Source organism: Egretta garzetta, unplaced genomic scaffold (assembly GCF_000687185.1).
Source record: "Egretta garzetta isolate BGI_Z169 unplaced genomic scaffold, ASM68718v1 scaffold427, whole genome shotgun sequence".
NCBI lineage: Eukaryota > Metazoa > Chordata > Aves > Pelecaniformes > Ardeidae > Egretta > Egretta garzetta.
The window spans coordinates 998923-1022029 of record NW_009260345.1 but is presented as its reverse complement, the minus strand read 5'-3'; the positions used below and the strand labels follow the sequence as shown (position 1 = coordinate 1022029).

The following is a 23107-nucleotide window of genomic DNA, read 5'->3' as shown; positions in this document are numbered from 1 at the left end:
TCTGGGATATTTTGGAAGTTTCCAAATATTTTAGCCAGTTTCTCTCAAACAAGAATCAAAAGCTCATCACAAACCCATCATTTGTCTCCATTCCTCTTTTTCTTTCATCCATCCTTCATATTTCTTGAAGAACAAAACAAAAATAGTAATAAAATTTTTGTTTGTGTGTATACAACATTAACTGGCATTTCCTAACTTTTTTAGAAATTTATTTCACAACCTTAACATTGTTTTAATAGCTTTTGCATTAGTATATCGTTAGGGTATATATATTTGGAGGAGTTAGTATCATGCTTAATTTTTAAGCCAGAGTGCACGCCACTGTGTAGTATTCAAGTATATGTGAGAGTTTCCATTTTCTAAATATGTGTAATTTTGAAAATTAAAGTACAGGCATTGTACAAGTATTGCACATATACAGTTATATTGACTAATTAAGATATTTGAAAGTTCCTGAATGTTATATAACTGTTAACAGACCCAAAGCTTTAGTCAATGCTGTGGATTTGTATTAGTTTACTCAGCAAGGAATGTTTAAAGCATCATTTCTCTCAACAATACACACAGCTAATTTAAATAAATTTATTTACTTATAGGAGACTTTGCAAATTGATGAAGATGATAGACCAGAGCTGGTGTGGTGGAAATGCAAGAAGTGGGCATTGCATATAGTAGCTCGTCTTTTTGAACGGTAACAAACTAACAAACTGATTAAAAACTAAGTCGGGATTACAAATCTGTAATGTTTACTTAAGGTACAATTAGACAAGGCAGTTTTCAGCCACTGGTCTGAGCTCTCAGTGAGATGATTTGACTCTCTAAGACGGCAAGAAACTAGCCCCACAGGAAAAATATATTTTTAAAATTTTTCTATTACTATGTCCAACTACAAGTGCTTATATTCTCAAATATAAAGGCAGGGGAAGATCTGAAAAGAAATCCATAAATATGGAAGTTACAGAGCTTGTGACAAAAAGGTGGCTATATTTACTTGACTACAGTATTGCACCTTCTGAGAATCTAAGAAAAGAAAAGGGAAGTGGGCATTATTTGGGAAATAATGGCTTAGAAGGAACTTGTGCGAAGGGATTCCTTTGGGGATGGAAGACTAGTCACGGTCCTTTGTGTTTTAGAAAGTACTGTGGTTTCCTGACACAGTAGACTTCTCAGAATGTAAATATCTGTGTCCTCTTCTTTTTAAAGGTATGGAAGTCCTGGAAATGTGACTAAAGAATACTTTGAATTCTCAGAGTTTTTTTTAAAAACGTACGCTGTGGGCATACAACAGGTAAGTATAGTTAATTTGTTTCTGAATTAGATAATTTTGGCTGAACAAACGTATTGTTTTCAACAGTGTGCTCTTATTGAAGTTCATTCTTTAAACAAAAATGAACAGTCAGGCAGGTTTTCCTTTTAGTGATTGAGAGGTTCTTTAGAACTCAGTGTCATACAGCTGAGGTATAATAACACAAATTTTCAGCAATTCAAAAAAACCCTGCAGGAAAATCCTCAGAAAAGGCGAGTGCTGATAAAACGGTATTATCGTCATGTGTAAACATTCTAGATGTAGCTGAGAGAAAAAAATATTGATGCAGAGGCCTCATGTCATAGAAGGGTGTATCTTCAGGCCAGTCTTAAGTAAGTGCTTTTGCTGCAAATAACTTCGGCACAGTAATCCAATGATACTGTTTTATTTCAGGAATATATAAGCAGATTAGAAAGTGTCTGGAGAACAGCAATAAACATTATTTTATACCTGGAAAGCATATTTTAGGAAAATATAGGATAAATTCACAGTTTGCAAGGAAATTATTTTTGTTGGGGAATGCTAATTATTTGTGGTTAACGTGGTGTTGTGGAGACAATTCAGTTCTGATAAAGTTGCATAGAAGAGAGGCAGTTCCTGTCAGAGTTATCTGTGTTTTTCTGCCAGCTCAGCTGTGGGCCCCTGGGAACATGGGCTTCCAGGCTTTCAGCATCTGCCTGGCTTGGTGGAATGGCTATAGCAACTGGGTGCCTGAAAGCCCTGAGACTGCTGGCTCTCAAGATCAGATGTTTTTGGCACAGCTCCTCCTGTTTCCCATTCAGCCTGCCATATACTAGATGACTAGGCACAGTGGTTCCCAGGCTTTTGGCTCAGCTAGAGCTCTTGGTTGTCCAGGCTTTTGGGTTACATATTCCAAACAGGCTCCTAAGAAGCCAGAGGAATGCAGTAGGCTCTGCTGCTCATCATTCTGGGCTCTTGATTCCCTTTGGCCTGTAAACCTTGAAAAACACCTGGGAATGCTGTTTTTCAAGTGACAGTTGTTTGGGTAATATGTATTTCCAGAATATGTGGCTCCTCAGCACGCTGCCAGATGAAATAACCTTGACACGGCATCTGCAAGCTTCGTAGTTTAAATTTCCAGTGCCTTTGATGCAGGGTGCCAGGCTGTTGTTGTTACTTCAATTCAAATCTAAACTAGATTTCAAAATACCAGGATTGTCTGCAAAACAAAATTAATTTTCTTCATCTGGTTTGACAACAGAATAGTTTATCCATCAGCATATTAATTCTGCATAAATAAGTAAATGTTAAGAACTAAAGAGAGGAATGGTTGTGGTAAGGCTGTAAGTATTAAATGAAAAGGGAAATACCTATTTTGAACTCTTTGCAATGTTTAACTCCTGAGTGGAAAAATAGACTCCCAGGGGCAGTTGTCATTTGAAATACTTAAAGTTTGTCTGCTAAGAGATTAGGCTATGTAGCAGAGGGAGCAGTTTAGCTTTCAAGATAAGTGGAATGGACAATCTGCACATTTCTTCCATTTTTGGCTCTTAAATGCTGATTTGTCACATTTCCTTGCAGAGTTAGTAAGAATTCTGTTGTGAATATTCCATTACTAAGCCTTCATTACTTATTCATCAGTTGTTAAGTGCTGACATCATGCTAGAGTCCATATGAGATATAGACAATTCTTGCCCAAGGAGCATATCATATAAAAGACTTAAGCTCAGACTTAGTACTCCTAATGAAGGAGTTATGTTCAAAATAAGATTTATTATAACGTCATGAAGAATTATGAAGCACAGTCATCCTTCTGAAAATATATGACTCAATATTTTGTTGTGCGTTGCCCTTGATTTTTATTGTTACTCATGTACATGCCAATTCTTTACACTTACTTATGCTTAATAGTTCATCTGCTGTTAGTGCAGATTAGGGGCTTGGTACTGTAGGTTTTCCTTAGTAGGCCAAGCCTTTATATTAGGGAAGCTTTGTGTGATAGAGTTTGTGATAGCATGCTAGATGATATTATCTGATGGTTACAACAGGTAATTGTTGAGTTAAGGGTTTTGCATCTCTTCTGGTTCACAGACTTAGGTGCTAACCTATTTTTCTTTTCTAATTTAGTATTTCTATTCTTACCACTGTTCTTCCAAAGTAATTTGTCTTCTTCAGGGGCCTGTCCTTAAAAAATGAACACAGACACCAGTAACAGATTTAGAAGCCAATCAGATTGAAAATCTCACTGTACCTTTTCCTTATCTATTTCAAAAATTTGCTGAGGCCTGTGTAAACTGTGAGCCTGTGAATATTGAAGTATATCTTTGGTTTACAATCCCAAGTGATCACGTGGTGGGGCTAGTAATGAAGGTAGACATGTACATAAATGTTTGCAGGACTAGATCCTTAATATTTAAATGATTTCTAACTAGAACCTCTGCTGTCCATGTACATTCACTGAAGAGGAGCACTGCATGTCTGTTCATGAGACATCTTCATTTAAAAATGTCAATTTGTCATTTCTTTAGGTTCTCTTAAGAATCTTAGACCAATACAGGCAAAAAGACTATGTTGCGCCACGTGTTCTTCAGCAAACGTTAAATTATCTGAACCAAGGGGTTATTCACTCTGTAACGTGGAAGCAAATGAAGCCACACATACAGGTCAGTGCATAAAACCCAGTCGTAAACACTGTGAAACACTGCATGTCATCAGAGCAATTAAAAGAAAACAACCCCAAAACCCCACCAGTTTTGCAGTTTTAAAGAAGGTTTCACGAATCTTTCATGCAGCAATTGCTCTGGGAAAAAAATTGCATTTGTACAAGAATGTGGGGGTTTTTTTTCAGTGTTATGACTATTTTTGATTGCAGATATTGTTAACTCAATTAAAGATTCTGTTCCATAAGTTCTTTATTTTGATTTTATGTGTACTTATGTGACTTTTCTAATATTAGAGTATAACAGAAGAAGTGATATTCTCTCTAATGTGCTACAAAGATGAGGACGAAGAGCTCTGGCAAGAGGATCCATATGAATATATCCGCATGAAATTTGGTAAATGTTTGTGTTTAGCATTTATTTTCTGCTTTCATCATAACTGTATAGTCCCAGTTAACAGCATGGCCACTGTGACATCTCTGTCTTCACCAGTGTCCTGAGCAATAGGAAGAAGAAAATTTGTTACTTAAATCTCACCAATCTGTAGTTAAAAGAAGAAGACAGATCAAGTGGGGACTTAAATCTCACCAATCTGTAGTTAAAAGAAGACAGATCAAGTGGGTTTTTGGTAGCTTTAAACTAAAGGATTCTCTTTTTTTCTACTTAACATGTGCTCAGTGCAAATAGATGGGCTTGCTCGCTTTTTAATGCCAGTTTCAGAATCCTGAATTGCAGATGTGCCAGGTGTCTGCAAGTTCTTGCAGCTCTCACTTTGACCAGAAGAGGCCTGACTTGCGCTTTCCCTATTGAAAATTGTTAATGTCTTCAAAATTTTTTTGCCAATTATTATTACTAAATTGTAAGATAATTAGATATATGTGTTCTTTCAAAAGACAGAGTGCAAAATCTTGGGAATATCACATAGGACCATATTATGAATAACTACTTTTATTAAAGGAGTCATGTCATTGAAAAAGCAAAGGGTACTTTAAAAATACAGCAAATTTAGCTGGAAAACTCCAGTAAGCTGGGCACCACAGAGATATGTAGCATTTGGGAATTTTTAATTAGTTGATTTGGGAGTAGCATACGTGAAAACAGAATTTAAATGTTCATAGAATAGTTAAAAAAACTTGGAGAGTTGTTACGCAAAAAATAGATCACAATATACCGTTGATCACTAAGGTACAAATACGTTGCTGATTTTTGGCATATTAATTCAGTTCTTTCTGTGTAAGTAGTGAATCCTATTTTTATATGTAGCTGAGACAGTTAAATACAGATTTAAATTGTATTGTGGAAGGTAAAAAAAAAACAAGCATGAAAGTATATTAAATTGAAGTTTAGTGAGGCACATTTGGGTTTGGAAAAAGAATTCCAGTAGTCTGGTAGTATTTCTTAATCATGTTTTATCTTCAAGTTCTCAGGAAAAGTTAGTGTGTAATTTTAACCACATTTTAAGATTACCTTTTTAGATCTTTTTATTTAATTCAGTTTGTGTAGGGGTGTTGGGATTAGAACATCTTTGGCAGCACAGATTTTTTTTTTCAAGACATAAATTATATTTTCAATAGGATTAAGGGAGGTTTACTTGTAGTGAATGAAGCTAAAAAGCTTCAACTTTCAGCAGCTTTAAAACTACCCCAGATCCAAGTATTTTTTTCATACAAAAAGTTTCCCATGAGGTTTTAATAAAATCAAGCAAAAATGTGTACATATGCTATACAGACGGTACTGGAATGTATTGTTGTTCTTCCTATAGTGGTTTTAATTTAAAAAAAGCCAGGATTTTTCATGACTTAAATACATGGTCTCAAAAGAATTAATGAATAAATAACACATTCCTCATAAAGGGAATGATGAGTGGTCAGTAGATTTGGAAGGCAAGAAGTAAATGCTTTCGTAAGCTATGGGACATAAGCTTGGGTCTGACTCTTTAACCATGAAGTGAAGACAACAGTGTCAACAGTTTGAAGTTACATATTCATCCTGATTTTGTGATATCCCACAAACAAGATGGTTTATAAAAATTTTATTACTTTCCAATTCAGAAAAGGAAATATTTTTTGCCTTTTTTTTTTTTTTATTTGTTAGATGTATTTGAGGATTATGCATCAACTACAACAGCAGCACAGAATCTCCTTTATACTGCTGCGAAGAAGAGAAAAGAGGTATGGAACAAACAGTTTTTAATTATTTGAAGTTTCCTTAATAATGTTGTTTTCCCTTAAATTTGAAGATGCTACAGGAAGCTGGTCTTGAAAAATCTACTTGCTAATACATAGTCAAACACTTTCCTGGCTGAGAGCTGTCAATTTTGGGAGAATTAAAATATGTGTGTATGTATAATAAATAAATAAGTGGATTCCTCTTGCAGCTTTAAAATGAACCTGCGGGATACAAACTGAGTTGGAGTAGATGTGCTGGTATTTTCTCAAGTTCACAAACAGCCTCTGTCATGGCTGTTCTGAGCTTCCCAAACTGTAGCAGGGGGAAAAGTGAACCTGATCCTTATTAATTTTCACTGATGCCATTTAAAATCCTGTTGGCAGCAGTGAAATTAGCATGAATGAAACCAATTTCATACAGCTGCTCTTTAAATGAGGACATAACTTTTCTGTAGATCTTTCTATACTTACAGTGATGTGTCTAAAAGTACCTGGCCAAGCCCTGGAAAGCATGTGTCAGTTTGCTAAAACCCCAAACTTTTTTCTGGGTACCATTTTAATATCCAGTAAACATGGAGCTCCATTTTCAGATGAATTTTCAGAGAAGAGTGTAGTCTTTATGTCAGGTGGAATAGTCTATGACCTATCTACTTCTTTATTGCCAAAACAGTCCTTGCCCACTGACCTTCTCATTTTCATAATTTGTACTGAGACCATCAAAATGACATAATATCTGAAAAGCAGGTAATGAGTGTGGAAATTACATGAAATAATCGGTTTTGCCAAGAAGCCTTTCTAAGTCTAGTCAACTTTAGAAGTTATTGGCAAAATCAATAGATTAAAATAAGTTTGAGGTTTTAGTTCAAGCTGTTCTTGAATATGTGTATGTTCATACATACATATACACACACATATGTATTTATATATGTGTGAGACAAGCCAGAAGAGCAGTTACGGGGGAAAAAACTGTTTGAGCCTCTTGCCTTTTCATCACTTTTTTTGATTTGCCTCGAGACAACAGAAAAATACCTTATTTACTACTACTAGTGTGAAATTTCAAGCAGTTTAATTTAATTTTGACAAGTTTGGCTGAAACATTGGAAAATGAACCTTCTAAATTTTAACGAGAGATGCTACACATAGTACCTCACAGTTGCTTTGACCAAGATAAAATTTCTACTTAAAAATGTCATATGAATTTTTTAACTTAAACAATGCTATGAAGATAATTTGACAAAAGGAGATTGTGTGTTTTCTGTCTTGCATAGGTATTACCAAAAATGATGGCATATTGCTACCAGATTCTGACAGAGCCAAATATTGATCCAAGGAAAAAAGATGGAGCTCTGCATGTTATAGGGTCACTAGCAGATATTTTACTGAAGGTAAGTGGGAAAAGAAGTGAAAAAGGTTTGTAATTCTTATTGTCAACTGCCATTTCCAATAAAAAAGTCTTAGCTTATAAAGTATGGCTAGCCCTTAGCCATATTTATAAAGTCTGTAGAGAGATTGCACTGTGCAATAAGAATCTGAGGGTTTGTTTCTTTAAAAATATTAACATTCTTTCTTGGTTTTTATATTCCCATTTTGTACACAGATTTTTCTTCTCAAGTTTCTCCAAAGCTCTGTTTGTTTGCTACAGAGCAGTCCCTTGGTCCTTTCCTGCTTTACTAGTAAAATGGAAGGGTGTTAAAAAAGCAAACATGCATTCCATCAATAACATTGCCTATGATTCTTTAGCAAAACCCCCAACAGCCTGCACTATTGTGGGCTGCTTCTGGTTCCAGAAAAATGTTTACTTAACATGTTGCAGGAATGTTTTGTCTAGCTTTCCAGCTTTCTTACCCTGCAATGTGTGGCTTTAAGTCTTATTTCATCAGCCAGTTGGGAGTTTTGAAAATAACTGGAAAGAGCACAGGGTTTTTATCCTTCCTCCATTTTTTATAGACAGTTATCTTCAGAATTTTGAGTTATTTTTCTGGAATTTGAATACAGATTTAATCGCATTGTTGCTGTCTAATGTAATATTGATTGCAGTTTCCCATACGCTTTTGTAGACGGTGGAGTCCAAGGTATGCCCTCTTTCCATGTCAAAATTAACTGCCAAGAAGTTATCACTTTTAGCATGAGAATGGTGGCCTTGTGCTGGAGGCTTCCTTATAAAGTAATTTATTTTATTTTATGTGAGTTGTCTCTCTGTGCAGGATGTGTCTTCATGTTACAAGCAATATCTTACCAATGTTTACCATCTATTTTTTAACAATGTACCAATCCATGATCTGATCTGGAAACCTGAAACATTTTGCAGAATTTTTGTAGACTATGTTGGATTGTAAATGCCCTCCCTCATGCTGGAGTCTAACGGTGAAAGAGGAGGATGTTATTCGTGTTGTGAGGAGCCTTTCATATTGACTGGGGGTTTCTAAACCCATTTATCTCTGTCCTGAGGAAAAAAACCCAACATTTATTCCAGTATACTGCTCCTATTTGAAATTTTCAGTCTTGAAACATGAGGTTATAATATACTTCATAAAAGAGTAATAACCCCCAAACACTGCAGACACCTCTCTCAACCCTGAATTTCTTGTGCTTGGGATTTGGCAGATTAAAAAATTCCATGAGCTGTTTCTGCATAAAATACTCAATTTGTAAGTGCTTTCTGGCTGGTGAGCTGACTGAGATACAGATTGTAAGGAGCTCATAGGCACAATGACCCTGCCTCAGCCACCTGGCTCTCCGCAGCAGCTCCACTTTAATGCATGCAAACCTCTGACCTGTGTGCACAAGGGAAAATTCTTTTCCCTTCTCTGTGTTTTTACTCTGCTCAGTTCTTCATCTGACTCTCTGAAGGTTGAGGAATCTGTGTGGGGAAAAAATGATGTACGCATTGGTGAGATAGAAGTGTGATCACCTAAGATACGTTTTGTACTGAATGTCCCCTTTCACCCTCTTCGTATCTTAGCCACTGAATCATTCCTTTAGGTGGTAACACAGTCCCCAGAATATATCTATTCTAATCTCCTGGGGCTATAGGTGATAGGAAAGTCCCAAGTCTTCATGCTGGTGGTCCTGGCTTCCTGTGAATATCTTAGGATTTGCCAAGGTTGGAATAATGAAGCATAATCTTCATTGAATATCCTTCTCCAGCCAAGGTGATTTCTATCACAAAGAAGTTATCTTAGTCCATTAATAAACTCACAAAAAAAGATGTGAGTTATTGTTGTATTGTGTAAAATAATTAGTTTTGATGCTTATAGTAACTGTAGGTCATTTGAAACTCAGATCTGTTTCATACTAAGCTTATATTTATCTTCAAGTATGTATGTACTCCTTTGTAGAAAGAATGGAGGTACTAGGTTATTGATCCTAGTTAATTTTTAAGAAAAATCGGCTGGAATCAATTGCCTTAAAGAATATGAAAATTCCAGTTTACAGTATTTTAATAAGTAATGTTGAGTTGAATATTATATGTATGGTTCTTTCACTTATCTGGCTTTGAACTTGATATGCTTATGAGGTTTGTTCATTTCAAGAGATCCAGATCTCTTCATGACAGAATACCTTTATTACATAGGCAAATCATTGTATTTCCCACGGCTGATAGTTGAAATGGATTAGTGGCTAGAATGAAGTATGTAAAATGAATGGTCTCCAAAATTCATTTTTATTTACACCAACAGAAGAGTGTCTTCAAAGATCAAATGGAGCTGATGTTACAGAATCATGTATTTCCATTGTTCATGTCTAACCTGGGGTACCTCAGAGCTAGAGTAAGTTCACCAGTTATATCAATTTCAGTATTTACCGTGATGCTTTCCTTTGCAGTTTGACTTCATTCTGAATGTTAATGAAAGAAATAAAGCAACTACACAGTAAAATTTCAAATAACAACCTTGTACAGTAATTTTTCAGCATTTTGATTTAAAGAATGATTTGTCAGTTAAATAAATTGATGGAAAGTCTGTGTTTGTATTATTGTTTACCTCTTCAATCAGACTGGAGAATCTGAGCAGTGGTTGGGGTCCTTCTGTGACCATTTTTTGTTAGCAGATCTCAGTAACTAGAAGAATAGGTAGGATTTCCACAGGGTAGATAATGTCAGTTTCAGTGTAGCTGGAAGAAAATCCCTGAATGCCCATATCAGTCATAAACAAACAGTTAATTTTCTTTAATTTCTGTTCTGAATTTTTTACCCCAGAAGGACAAAAACTATGAATGCCAATTATGTACATACTGAATTTATAGGAATTTGGGAAAGGAAAATAAAGGACTGATTGAGTGCAAAAACTGTGTTACATTTACTGTATAAATACACTGTAATTAAGGAAAGAAAAAGCAATGCATGCAAACAGAGAGATAGCTAGCATTGTTTTTGAATCGGTAAAAAAATGCTAAAAATTGCAGTAGTCCCTAACTTGCTTTTCTTTTCGTCATACAGTCCTGTTGGGTACTTCATTCATTCAGTGCTTTGAAATTTCACAATGAGCTAAACTTGAGGAACGCAGTAGAGTTGGCAAAGAAGAGCCTGATTGATGATAAGGAAATGCCTGTCAAAGTAGAAGCGGCCATAGCTCTTCAGACGTTAATCAGCAACCAAGAGCAAGGTATGCTACAGAGATTCATCGGTTGTTATACACTGTTTTGGGTTTTTTGGGTTTTTTTTTGTGAAGATGAGGAGGTTGGTGCAGATTTATCTAAACATTTCTACCATTTAAAGACATAGATTTGAGAACATTTCATCATATTTAGATAGCTTTACTTGCTCATTAGTTACTGTATACATCCCAGAATTCTGACTTCAGGTTTTTACCCAAAAGAAGTTAGAATCAACATGTTTCTTTTAATGAACCAAATAGGACCCCTCTTTCTTTTTCTTTAGTGAAGGGAAATAGTGTGTACTGTTTAAGAATCAATGTGGTCTATGTATGGGGGCATGTATTCCCCCAAAACGGTGGATTTTTGTTGTAGGTGGTGTTTCAGTATTGAATGTGCTAAATGTACAATTTATTTACCTTGTTAGTCTACTAGTTATGGGCTGCAAAAGTGCCTTGCGTAGGTTTTTAGGGCTTGGGGTTTTTTTTAGTGAATTAAACTTTAAAAAATTATTTTTTTCAAGAGTAGTCAGTTACAGTATCTCAAAACTAATAGGTATTTGTGTTTGTGTTTATGGATAGTTGATTTCACCTAGTTTCAATTGTTTTTTTTAGCCAAGGAGTATGTAAAACCTTATGTGAGGCCAGTTATGCAAGAGCTCTTGCACATTGTTAGAGAGACGGAAAATGATGATCTTACTAATGTAATCCAGAAGATGATCTGTGAGTACAGTCAGGAAGTAGCTACTATCGCCGTTGACATGACTCAACACCTGGTAAGAGACAATAGTAAAATAAAAGTCCAGTCAGAAATGCTTGCCTAATTTGGTAAACTTTTAATGAACTGTTGGAAGTGCATGCTGTCTAAGTCACCTTTATAGAGGCCCACCTATAGTATTCACAGTATTTTTCTGTATGAAGCATCTTTAAAACATAGGTCTTTCAAAGATACTGAATTTTGTCACTGGTTTTGATGAGAGGAGCTCTAACTATTTAACATTTCAAATGACATAACGTAGCCAGACTTCCAAAAATAGAGGATTTTTTAATTTTCTATATTCCCCTTTCAAAAGTAAGGAGCATATTTTTCAGCACTGACAGCTCTTACAGATAAGGCATTGCTGCTGTTGCATTAGCTGTCTTGGTTTTGCATGGCGAATTGGAAATGTGAGTTTGGTCTTGAATGTCAAGTTAGTTGGGTTTTTTTCATAGGCTGAAATATTTGGTAAAGTACTTCAGAGTGAGGAATATGAGGAAGTAGAGGACAAAACGGTCATGGCCATGGGCATCTTGCACACAATTGACACCATCCTGACAGTTGTGGAAGATCACAAGGAGGTGAGATTTTTTTTATACATTTTTTTCTCCTACTGTTCCCTCATGCCTTTCATTCATGACAAGAAGCACTTCTTTGTACGTTGCATCACTTGAGTTGAGATGAATGTTCATTTACTATAGCACGATGGTGAATTAGTACTAAGTGATCTCTGACAAATTTTAATTTAAAACCCAGTTTACTTTTGTGATTTCTTAATCGTTTAGCTCTCAACTTTGAGGGGAGTTTATATCCTGAGGGTAAAATCCTTAGCCCTTATTCTGGTAAACAGTTGATTGGATAATCGTATTACAGACTGTTGAAACAGATTTTAGGGAGAAATACTTCGCATAAGGCTATTTTTTTTACAATGGTGACTCATATTTTATTGTTTATCCAGCAATTTTCTTGGACAGAATTCCTAGGAATTGGTCTCCCAGTTGTGGTGCAATGTTAAGTCTACATTTCACATATTCAGGGAAGAAAGAGATTCTTTCTGCTCCTACCACCTGGGCTGACTGAGGTACAAAGGAGTTCAGTGACTGACTGGAGAGGCAAAGTCAGTCAGTAACTTTAAGCTCAGTTGACATAAACGTGCTTTGTCCTAGATTGTTTTGCTTCCTTGATTTACAATGAGAATGTTTCATTGCAAGTGTGAAATCTTTTTATGAAGCTTATAATTTTAAAAATACATTAATTAAAATACTAATTATTTTCTTGCAAGACCATTGTGTTCCTTTGGATTTTGAAACTTCTTTTGTTCTTTACAAGAACCCCTTGCATCTCTTGAAAGCTAAAATGAAATCTGATAGCTAAGCTGAGCATCAGGAATGATAGTCTGAAGTGGATCTTCAGGTTTTAGCCTAGGAAAACCTTTGGGGTCGTGGTATTTTTGGTATAAACTTAGCGGCTTGTTTTTCTGTTGTGTGAAGCACAAACTAAAATATTGTGCAGAGTGCTCTGCATCTCAAGATCTTAAATAATTTTAGAAGTTATATAAACGATATAGAAATTATATATGAGGCTGAAAACTCCTTAGAAATTCCTTTCCCTTTCATCATTAAGTATGGAGAGAGTTTAGGGGATGATAACTTTTGAGTCAAGTGTTTGAAGGTAAGTGGATGAATCTGTGGTCACATCCATTTGCTAAAACAAGCCTGGAAAGCCTGGCATCCTGCAAGATTATGTCTGTAATGAATGATCTGTGGTAATAACATGAAATGTCTGTATTTGCTGGTTTTAATTAGACTTATAATGTGACCATATAGTTCTCCTTGTAATTTAGTTTAATTCATAAATGTCTCTCTGTCCAACATGGCAAGGCTGAATCCTGACTTCATCACAGTTGTATGCTCCCAATATGTGTTCCTCTTGCTGAGCCTACTCTGGGAAGCTCTCCATAGACCTTAGGCAAAAGCATCTTCTTCCTTCTAACCCATTCTACTTCAAAGATTTTGGACAGAGGCTTTATCTATCTCAAACGCTTTCAGTACAGTGTTACTGTATGTGCAGGCAGGATAACAGATAGAGTTTTTGATAGTTTTGATAGAATAACCACAAAATAAAGACAAATGCTGTGACAAGTTTTAAAGCAATACTGTTTATTGAAAATTTGAGTACTTACATCAGTTTCATAATCAACACAATTCATAATATTGTGATTGTCAATGCAACATTTAAAAAGTGATAAAAGCCTTTTTGCTTTGAAGAACTTCTTAAACTGAATTAGTCAAATACATTGATTAAATGACTGTATTTCTGAGTTTTTAAATAAACTGCTTTTCTGTTTTCAGATAACTCAACAGCTTGAGAGCATTTGTTTACAGATCATTGGCCTTGTTTTGCAGAAACACGTTATAGGTATGTTTTAGAGATAATTTTTAGAAAAACATTACATGGTTTTATGTAAAAAATTCTTAAATTAATTATTGCAAACAACGCTATCTTCCTCAACAGAACTTCATATTTTTTTGTGTGTGCTTCTTCAAAGAAAAAAAGACAATTTTCAGTTATGATTTGTTTCTCCTGATCTCCTGTTATACATTAGTGAGGCTGATTATTGTGTTTTGGAGGTCAGACTCAAAAGCAGAAGATGCAGTTCTGATTATAGCTCTACCTAGCTGCGTTAAAGGATGATGTCTACAACTACATGAGTATTTTATGGACATGGTCTGCAATTAAATTACTGCTTTATCAGTACTCTGCATTAAAGAACTACACAGTTTTGTGATAAGGCCTTTAAGAAAAAACAAAGGTTGAGAAAATAAAAATATTTTTCAGTAAATCGTTTAGAAGCAATGTCTTTGATGTGCTGGTAATATATTTTTCTGGTATGTATTTATAATGAAAAACTATGCATGTTGTTGTAACTGTAGCCAACATAAGGCCCCTCTAAAAGAATCTTTTCTAATATGTATTCTTTTTCTATGTATTGATTTAGCTACTAATTGCTGTCTTCTAGTTGTTATATGACTTGGGGCTTGGTTTCAGATTTCAAGGTATTTGCAAGCTAAATTTATTTTTTAAAGCACCCCACTTAAAATTGTTCCTTCTTTCCAGAGTTTTACGAAGAAATTCTTTCCTTGGCCTACAGCTTGACATGCCAGATGATTTCACCTCAAATGTGGCAGCTTTTAGGTGTTCTGTATGAGGTTTTCCAGCAGGATTGCTTTGAGTACTTTGCAGGTATGATCACTTCTATTCTACTGATGTTTCCGCTTTTTGGGAATTCGTCTCTAAAACCCACCTTAATAAGGATTGCTTCCATTTAGTGTCTTGGTTTAAAATGATCATGCATTTGAGTCATGCCCTGACCGTCTGTTTAGTGTGGGAGTATAACAGGAGCATATTTAAGAGAAGCGTGTTCAAATCTGTCAGTGTGATCAGTTATTGTAGGAGGTCCTGAACTCAAAGAAAGCTGAAATGTACAAAGTTAATGTGAAACTACAAATTAGTTAATTAAAATGTAGTCCTATTCTGTTTCCTCTTCTGAGAATACACCCTTCATGGTGCACTTTATGGAGAATTCTGCTGGAATAGACTTGCAGAGTTTGAATTTCCAACCATATCCAAGAATCTGAGCTAATGAAACCCATTATAGGACTACAACCTCACTGGTTAGCACTTGCATGGATTAGTTTGTAATTTTTTTCTCTTTTGCTCTCCCTGTTCTGCAGATATGATGCCTCTCTTGCATAATTATGTGACCATTGACACTGATACTTTACTGTCTAACCCAAAGCATTTAGAAATCATTTATGCGATGTGTAAAAAGGTAAGGCTTCTGATTCTTACTGTTGCTCTTATCACTGGTGCTTAATCAGATTAGCAGAGTGACCTGAACGTGCCAGCTGGTGGCCAGTCATTTCAGAACAAAATGAAATTTGGTCTCAGCTCAGTTCCGAGTACACATAGCACCTTCACGCTTTTTAAGTGACATACTTTTTAAAAAATTATATGCACAAATCTGTGTGGGAGAAAGTTGCTGTACGTCTTGACTCTCTTCTATGAACAGCTATTTTGGTAAGTAGAGGAATTAATGAAGTCTGATTTCCTTGGGTTGTTCTTGGGAATGGATTCTCTAGTTGTCAGCTAAGGCATGAACTCATTTGAAGTTGTTCTTACATTTATAATGTTTCTCTTTTTATGCTGATTCTTTCATGTATAATGAAGTATGACATCACGCTGCAGCCTTTCACTGATTTTTGGGCATTATAGAGTGTTAGGCATCTAGCTACCTGCTTATCTTTAAGAAACTTACAGAAATTGAATGTGTTTGAGAATTCTGCTTCTTTGTCAGGTTTGATTGACGCTCACCATAGGGTCGAAATGTACTGAGAAGCAGCAGTCAGTTTCATATGTATGTGCATATACATAGAGTGATTGCATATATCTTGTTTTTAATTAGAAAATAGCCTAGAGATAGGACTTCACTTTGCCAGGCTGTTAATCTGCCAGTGTCTATTAGAACTGAAGGCAAAAAACAGAAAGAGAATGTGGAAAACATCAATGATTCTTTATAAGTAGCATTTCCTTTAAAAAGGGGAAGGCAATGACATAAAAAAAATACTAACATTTGTGAAGAACTATAGCGATTGCCTCTAAATTTTTTAATTCATCTTTAGACACTTCTCCTTGTTTGTGTCCTGTAGAGGTGATTTTTTTTATGTATCTTACTTAATTCCCCACAAAATACAGCGTTAATAAATACGTATATGCCATGTAGTGGGTTTTTGCTATATGCAAGTACAGGAGCACAAGTTGTCAGTGATTAACACCGGTAAACTAAATCATCATTCTGGTTGTTAGGTACTAACAGGAGATGCAGGAGAAGATGCAGAGTGCCATGCAGCCAAACTCCTAGAAGTAATTGTTCTTCAATGCAAAGGACGGGGTATTGACCAGGTAGTATATATTGAACAGGTTTTTTCTTTTATTGGTTTCCAATGATATGTGTATGATTCCTGAGAAAAGCATTTGGAATTAGAGAATTTGAGGGAAATGTAAAGTGTAGGAATGGGGAGAAATACAGAAAGAAGTAAATGACCTCAGTAGAGTTTGTAACATTGGGGGGGGAGGGGGTGTTGTTGTTTTTTGTGTTTGTTTTTTTTTTTTTAAATTGGAGATTAGTGGGCATGACCAGAAAATGAACATAGACTGAACGATAAGGATATATAAGGATAAGATGTGCAGGACTGTCTTTTTTTTGCTTTCTCTTAATAGGATTTCCCTTTTGATGCAAAACACACATTGTTAAAACTATTGTTTTATTGGCTGGGAGGTTAACTGTACATATCCAGCTACTGAAGTTGTTTCTCCAAGCAATATGAACTTGGTCCTTTTTAATATTTTGAATCACTCAGTGCATTTGGAAATGAAGAATTTTTAGCATAATTGCTGGGAAAAACATAATCACAGTTTTCCAGAGTTTCTTAGAACACACTTTCAGATAGTAGTCTTTTTCCTATTAAGGGCTAAATTCTGGTCTCATGTTTTAGATAACACTCTAGCCTAAATTGCTTTAACATATCATATTTGATGTTGCCACAGTGCAATCCTTGGACTTCAGTGATAAATTTTCAGTTAATCTCACTGAAACCAATATAACTTTACCAATATAAATCTGAAGTCACTGAGGATAAAAATGTTCCCTGAAAGATTTTATTTTTAAAAGAAAACTGGAAGGGATTAAAGTGAATTGTATGCATTTGCATTGAAATAAGTATGAGGCTTAATTGAGCTCCACAACTCTGTGAATTAAAATGGTTGCACACTGAACTGGAACTCATAAACTAAAACATTCATAATGCTTTGCGAATTATTATAAAGCATAAACCTGCACATTGAAATATATGTAGATGTTTATGTGGTTGTGTAGAAATTTGTGCATGCTTGCTTTTATCTGAATAAACTCACTCATTTCAAAATTTTATAAGAAGTTTAACATTGCTTTACATTTATTAGGAAGAATTCCTTTTCTTTTTCTTGCAGATTTAGGAAATTTCATTTTTAATACCTGTTAGTTTTGAAATTGTTGGATATTGTTATTCAAAGATGAGAATGTCTGAGTTCTTTTCTAAACCTTTTATACATGCTGGAACAAATTCCACCAAATGGCCCCAAATATTCTCCTCTGTGCTGAGAATAACATTGGCAGTTTTTAGCTCAGACAATAGCTGTTTTGGGGAAGATTTATAAGCATGTAGTTAGAGGCTTGAAATGCTTTTATACTAGGAATTGAATAGAACGTGTTCCTAGGTTATACCTGGACTTCAGTTAACTCTGGAGATCAATTCTGATAAAAGTATTTTAAACTTTCGTATAATCTGGCAACATGTATAATGCCTGTTTTGGTTTGTCTTTTTTTTTTCTTTTCTTCTCCTTTATATGCTCAGTGTATTCCACTCTTTGTGGAGGCTGTTCTGGAGCGGTTAACTAGAGGAGTTAAAACAAGCGAGCTTCGTACCATGTGTCTTCAGGTTGCCATAGCTGCACTCTACTACAATCCTGACCTACTTCTGCACACCTTAGAGAACATCAGATTTCCACACAATCCTGAGCCCATCACCGCACAGTTTATAAACCAGTGGATGAATGACACAGACTGTTTTCTTGGGCAAGTACTGCATTTTTTTTCTTTTGAAAGTGTGTGGGTTTGATTTTTTTTTTTTTTTTTTTTTGTTCACTTCTGTTTGTATCCCTAGTCATGTTGACGAAAGTTCTCATTCCTTGATTAGTCTAAATACCAGTAATTCACAGAAGGTCTAATTGCTGTGGTGCCAGTAAAGGTGACCTATGTCCATGTATCTTTTCTGGGTCTGCTGAGCTACGTTGTTGAATTTTCTGTGTTGTGAAGATACAGGGGTACAATACATACCATATTTCAGAATTCTTTTAAGTTCCTTAATCACAGACTATCTGCTTCTCCAAGACATGGTCCAGCATGCATTGAGAGTAATATTGAGAGCTGACCAGCAGGATTTCAGTGAGATGTTAACTTTTTTTTTCTGAAACACTGTATACATATTTTCTGCTCTGTATTTTATAAAGTATTTTTAACTGCTCCATTTAATATTAAAAACATTAAACGTTTATTCTGTCCAATGAATCCCACACTCTGATTTTAATCCCTATGAGTTGTTCCTGGTCAACTTGCATATTTATCATTATGCTATTGACGCACTGACTGTTTAATGTACTCCTGAGCTTAAACTTCATTCCAACCTCCCTTGAACATGTGTGTACGCTGCAGTAGCGTACACTGCACTGGTGTGCACTTGGGCAGCAGCTGAACATTTGTAAAGTAAATGAAGGCGGACAAAGCCTGTCATCACATCGCTAAGCATGCCCTTGATGCTGGGTGGATGTGAAGTCCAGTGCTTGACGGTTAGTGCTTGCCTCTCAGCTGGGATGTGGTGTCTGACTGTGAGTTTCAAATCCACTTAAGGGCGAAGCAGACAGTCAGATGTAGTTAACAGCTACCTCTCACCTTCCTGCTGTGAGTTATGTGTTGTCATTGGAGGCTGACATCTGACTGCGGGTGTACGGATAGGCTTAGAAGGTGTCTTCTCTGTGCAGTCTGTGCCAGCAGACTAAGTGAAGTGTCAGCGTGTCAGGACTCATGCCATGAATGAGCATGGGCAGAGACAGGCAGCTCCTGACCCACAGATGCATACCTTATTTTAGGTTGCCATTCTTTTCCTTTTCCTGTTTTTTATTGGTACAGTCTCATCTTTCCAATTCTAAACAAGTCTCTAGGGGGCTTCTTATAAGATGGTTTCTCCACTCCCCAGTCATCTAAATAGCTTTTCTCCATACCAATTCTGATTTGAGTTAATCTTCCCTCAACAGAATTATATGCCATCTTGGTATAGCTGCATTATTGCTTCAGTGTCCATCTTGAATTTAGAACTGTGTGGTGCATTGCAGCACTACATTACTTTTTTCATAACTGTAATAAAATAGTGACTCCCAATCAATCAATAACCGACTGGTATATGCGGATTTTGCTCTCAGCATGTCCTTTGTAGTATTTTTAAAACACAGACCAAATGTACACAATAAAAAATTGTTTTCCTTCCTCCTCTGTCCTAAGTACACAGTTTAGTAGTATGAGGGTGAAAGCGCAGTAGTTCGTAGAATTGCAGCATAGACTTCCTTATTTCAGGCCTGCACATTAATTCTGTCTGTTTTACTAGAATGAAAACCACTTGGAGATACAAGAGAAATCGCCTGCTTTGGTGTGTACAGGCTTTGTGCAGATTCCCCATTCGTGTCTGTATTTGAAGGTATTACCATAGCAGTCTCTCCGTGAAGAAAAAAAATTAGAAGTACTAAAATAAATGAATAAAAAGTGGGGGAAAAAATCTCGTTCATTATAACAAAAACTAACAGTTCCTATTATTGCAAGCATTCTGACTTCTACCTGCTGTGTATATGAAATGTCTACAGCACATCCTGTATCTTAGCAGAACTACACATCTTATTAATTAGAGGGGTTACCTGGGTCGGTGACAAAGAAGGCATGAAGGACCGCATGTCCCTCATTTCTTTTGGAATGCCAGTGGCTGAAAAATGGCACTTTTAATTCTACCTCTATCATGCCTTGTGGTGATATTATTGTTAATTACTAAATTATTTTTATATCTTCTGACTTTAGAAAAGAGCAAGACACTTTAGGATTTCCATGTACGGATTTATTTTTTTTTTATGGCTGAAGCAAAGTTCTTGAGATTCAGCTCTTTGTGCTGTCATTTTTTGTACTGCATATCAAAAGCTGAACACATACAGAGACAGTAGGAAAGAAGATATTCCCTACAGGTGGTAAACTTGTCAGTCCTTTTTAAAAGAAATAAAAAATGAAAGAGATTTATAGCTTTAAACAGTTCATCCTGGAGCATTCAGTGAGAAACTAGTCAGATCCAGAGGAGAAAAATGCTGCAGACCTGACTAGGCTCCAACCTCAGGTACTCCTGTGAGCTACAGCTTAACTTTCAGTTCTTTTGTGTTGCTTTTCAAAAAGCATCAACTACTGCAACTACCGCTCAGCTAAATTCTTCCTCAGAGCTGAGACAAAAGTTGACAAAGCCTGTGAAAATGAAATATGGAGATGATGATGCTAGATTCTGCTCAGACTCTGCACTTGAATGGCAGCAGAAGATTAAAATGTATCTCTCTGATCTGCTGCTACCAGCAGTGAAATAAATATCTGTAACATTGCTTAAATCTAAAAATCACTCTTCCTTCAGTGCTGTCTCTGCAGTATGTGGCTTCCAGGTGTAAGGCTTTTGCTGTAGTACTGCTTGTCGGGCACTGTGATGTGGTGTAAGGGACTTCTGCCCTTTCCCTTGGGACAGCACTGCAGCTAGAAGACTGTATTTTAGTAAGGGTAGTAAAGGTCATCATCTGAACAGCAGCCAGATATTCAGAGGCCTAACTGAACAGGAAAAGGCAGAAATGCAAACAAAATCTGGCTTGCTTGAAACCCTTCCTTGGGTCCACCCCTGCAGGCTTCATGTCTTCATCAGTGAAGACAGCAGTGGGCATCTCATTTGTACAGTCCTTTTTCTCACCAGCCATCATTCACTGCTGCTTTGGTTTACAGTTAGATTGCTTTCCAGCAAGAGGCAGTTTTAGACTTAAATTCAAATCAGTTGGATGACTCACGGATCCTAGAGAAATTGGAGAAGGTCCAAGTAGGTTCACCTCCAGGTGTGAAGGACCTCCAGGTGTGAAGGACCAGGTGAATGCTACCGCCATTTCTTTGTCAGCCATGCAGGAAATCTGAGACTTACTGGTAACAGTGGCTCTTCAAGGTACTTTGTCCACATAAATCTCACACCCCTCTGTCCTGCTCTGCCAGCAGTAGGGTTGCGTGTGCCTGCACGCTCTCAGGCTGGAGCCAACAGTGTTTGCCAAAAGAATGTAGTATTCCTTGAGCCGCACTTGTGAATGCGTGAGATGGGATCCATGGGAGTAGTCATACATCTTGGGGGGGAAAAAGCAGTTACAGTAAGATAAGTAACTGTTCTTCCATGTTATCAAAAATATGGAAACTATTTAAAACTGATTAGAAATTTGGAATATGAAAAATGATCCAGGCAAGGAGAGCTCAGAACTCATTGTAAGACTGCATAAATCCAGTATGTCATTTGTGGGTGTGTGCCCATAATGCCCATGTACCACAGTATGTTGTATTTATTTATTTATAAATGTTTTCTACAATAACTTCAAATTGAAAAGCCATTTGTAGAAACATGTGTTCCTTAATGCTTTCTACCTTTTCCCTGACAGCTGAAATTTGGGTGGGACTTCTGCATGACTTATGCTTACTCTCATACTAAATATTCTTCTGTGGAAACTAGGGTGAAAGGAAAATCTAACTTGCTTCAAAAAAACCTCAATAAGTGGTTTTATTTTTTTAGAAGCTAAATAGGGGGAATTATTTGATAGGAGTTTAAATAATTAGAAAACCTAGTTTTCTCAGAGTTGTATATAAAATTCCAATGTTATATAGGAAAACAGGGTTGGTTCCAACTTTGCAACTAGAAGGAAATGGCTAACTATTTGCAGTTTGTCCAGGAACTGGATTGATGTAATAGAAAGCAACTTGATCCTCACATAAAGGAGCAGAGCAAACCGGTAAAAGAAAGGCTTAGTGATTTCCCTTTGAAATAGTTTCAGCTTGGCTTAAAATACAAAAGATCCCTAGATCTTTTTGTCCTGTATTGGAAGGAAGTATATTAGCAAGAAAAGATCCTGCAGATTATGAAGACCACACGCAGCTTGTTAAAAATAGACTTGCCTAGGAGTCCTGCATTGCACTGCCATGTGTTGCACGTTTAGCACTCCAGGCTTGATACACTATTGAGGGAGCAAGCAGAGTTTGTGATTGTTAGGGAGGACTATTGTGTCCTGCAGAGCAAATAAGTACGGATCTCGAAGCACAAAGCACTAAGGAGAATCGTATCCAGGCTCCCTTGTGCAGACGGAAGGGTGCTGAAATAATGAGCTCTTTGATAGCAAAGGAATCGTCCTGAAACCATTCTTTGCTATTACAAAAATATGTAAATTACATAAAATTCTGTTTTGCTTGTTCAGTCCTGTGGGTACTTGAGACAGCTGAGGCGTAGTAGAATGCTGAACTTCAGGCAAGGCAGATGCTTATCCTGCTGTTTGTCTCTGCTGGCAGGTGGAAGAAACAAGTCTTCTGGCTCAGGTTCGCTAAAGATGGCTTGATGCCTGGATTTCTGCTGTCCTGCTGGGCCTTCTAATAAATTGCATGTTCTGAAGACATGTTCATTCTTACAACTTCGCTGTTCAGAAGCTGCAAAATGGAGCATGACGAATATGCTGTATTTTTTGTCTGTTTGGGCTGCTTCCTAATGATGAGTCCCTTTTAAACAGCAATGCTTGGTTCTTGCACTTTCGTTTGCTGTCCAGAAAAGATACTTTACTATGAAGCTAAGCCACTAATTACTAAGATTTTTTTTGCGTTTTACTGTGTTGCATTTTGCAATTGGCGTTTTGTAATGGTAGCTTTTTCAAATGTGTTATAAAAGGTAGTACCAAGAGTCATTAACTACTCTGGCGTATGTACGCTGAAA

The 23107-nt window shown here is 36.4% G+C and overlaps 1 protein-coding gene across 7 annotated transcripts in view; it reads left to right on the top strand.

Annotated features, from left to right (window-relative positions):
- IPO8 (importin 8) overlaps positions 1-23107 on the top strand; it is a 52213-nt gene that overhangs the window by 14709 nt on the left and 14397 nt on the right. For all 7 annotated transcript variants that reach the window (XR_004842505.1, XR_004842504.1, XR_004842506.1 and 4 more), the window contains 15 exons: positions 597-691; positions 1204-1288; positions 3796-3930; positions 4224-4323; positions 6022-6098; positions 7364-7480; positions 9776-9865; positions 10534-10699; positions 11303-11463; positions 11900-12025; positions 13796-13862; positions 14562-14687; positions 15179-15276; positions 16311-16406; positions 17897-18117. Coding sequence is in view for 4 of the 7 variants with exons in the window: in XM_035898125.1 (XP_035754018.1) it covers positions 597-691; positions 1204-1288; positions 3796-3930; positions 4224-4323; positions 6022-6098; positions 7364-7480; positions 9776-9865; positions 10534-10699; positions 11303-11463; positions 11900-12025; positions 13796-13862; positions 14562-14687; positions 15179-15276; positions 16311-16406; positions 17897-18117 (1760 nt within the window). In the remaining 3 variants the exon portion in view is untranslated. The remainder of the gene's footprint in view (positions 1-596; positions 692-1203; positions 1289-3795; positions 3931-4223; positions 4324-6021; positions 6099-7363; positions 7481-9775; positions 9866-10533; positions 10700-11302; positions 11464-11899; positions 12026-13795; positions 13863-14561; positions 14688-15178; positions 15277-16310; positions 16407-17896; positions 18118-23107) is intronic.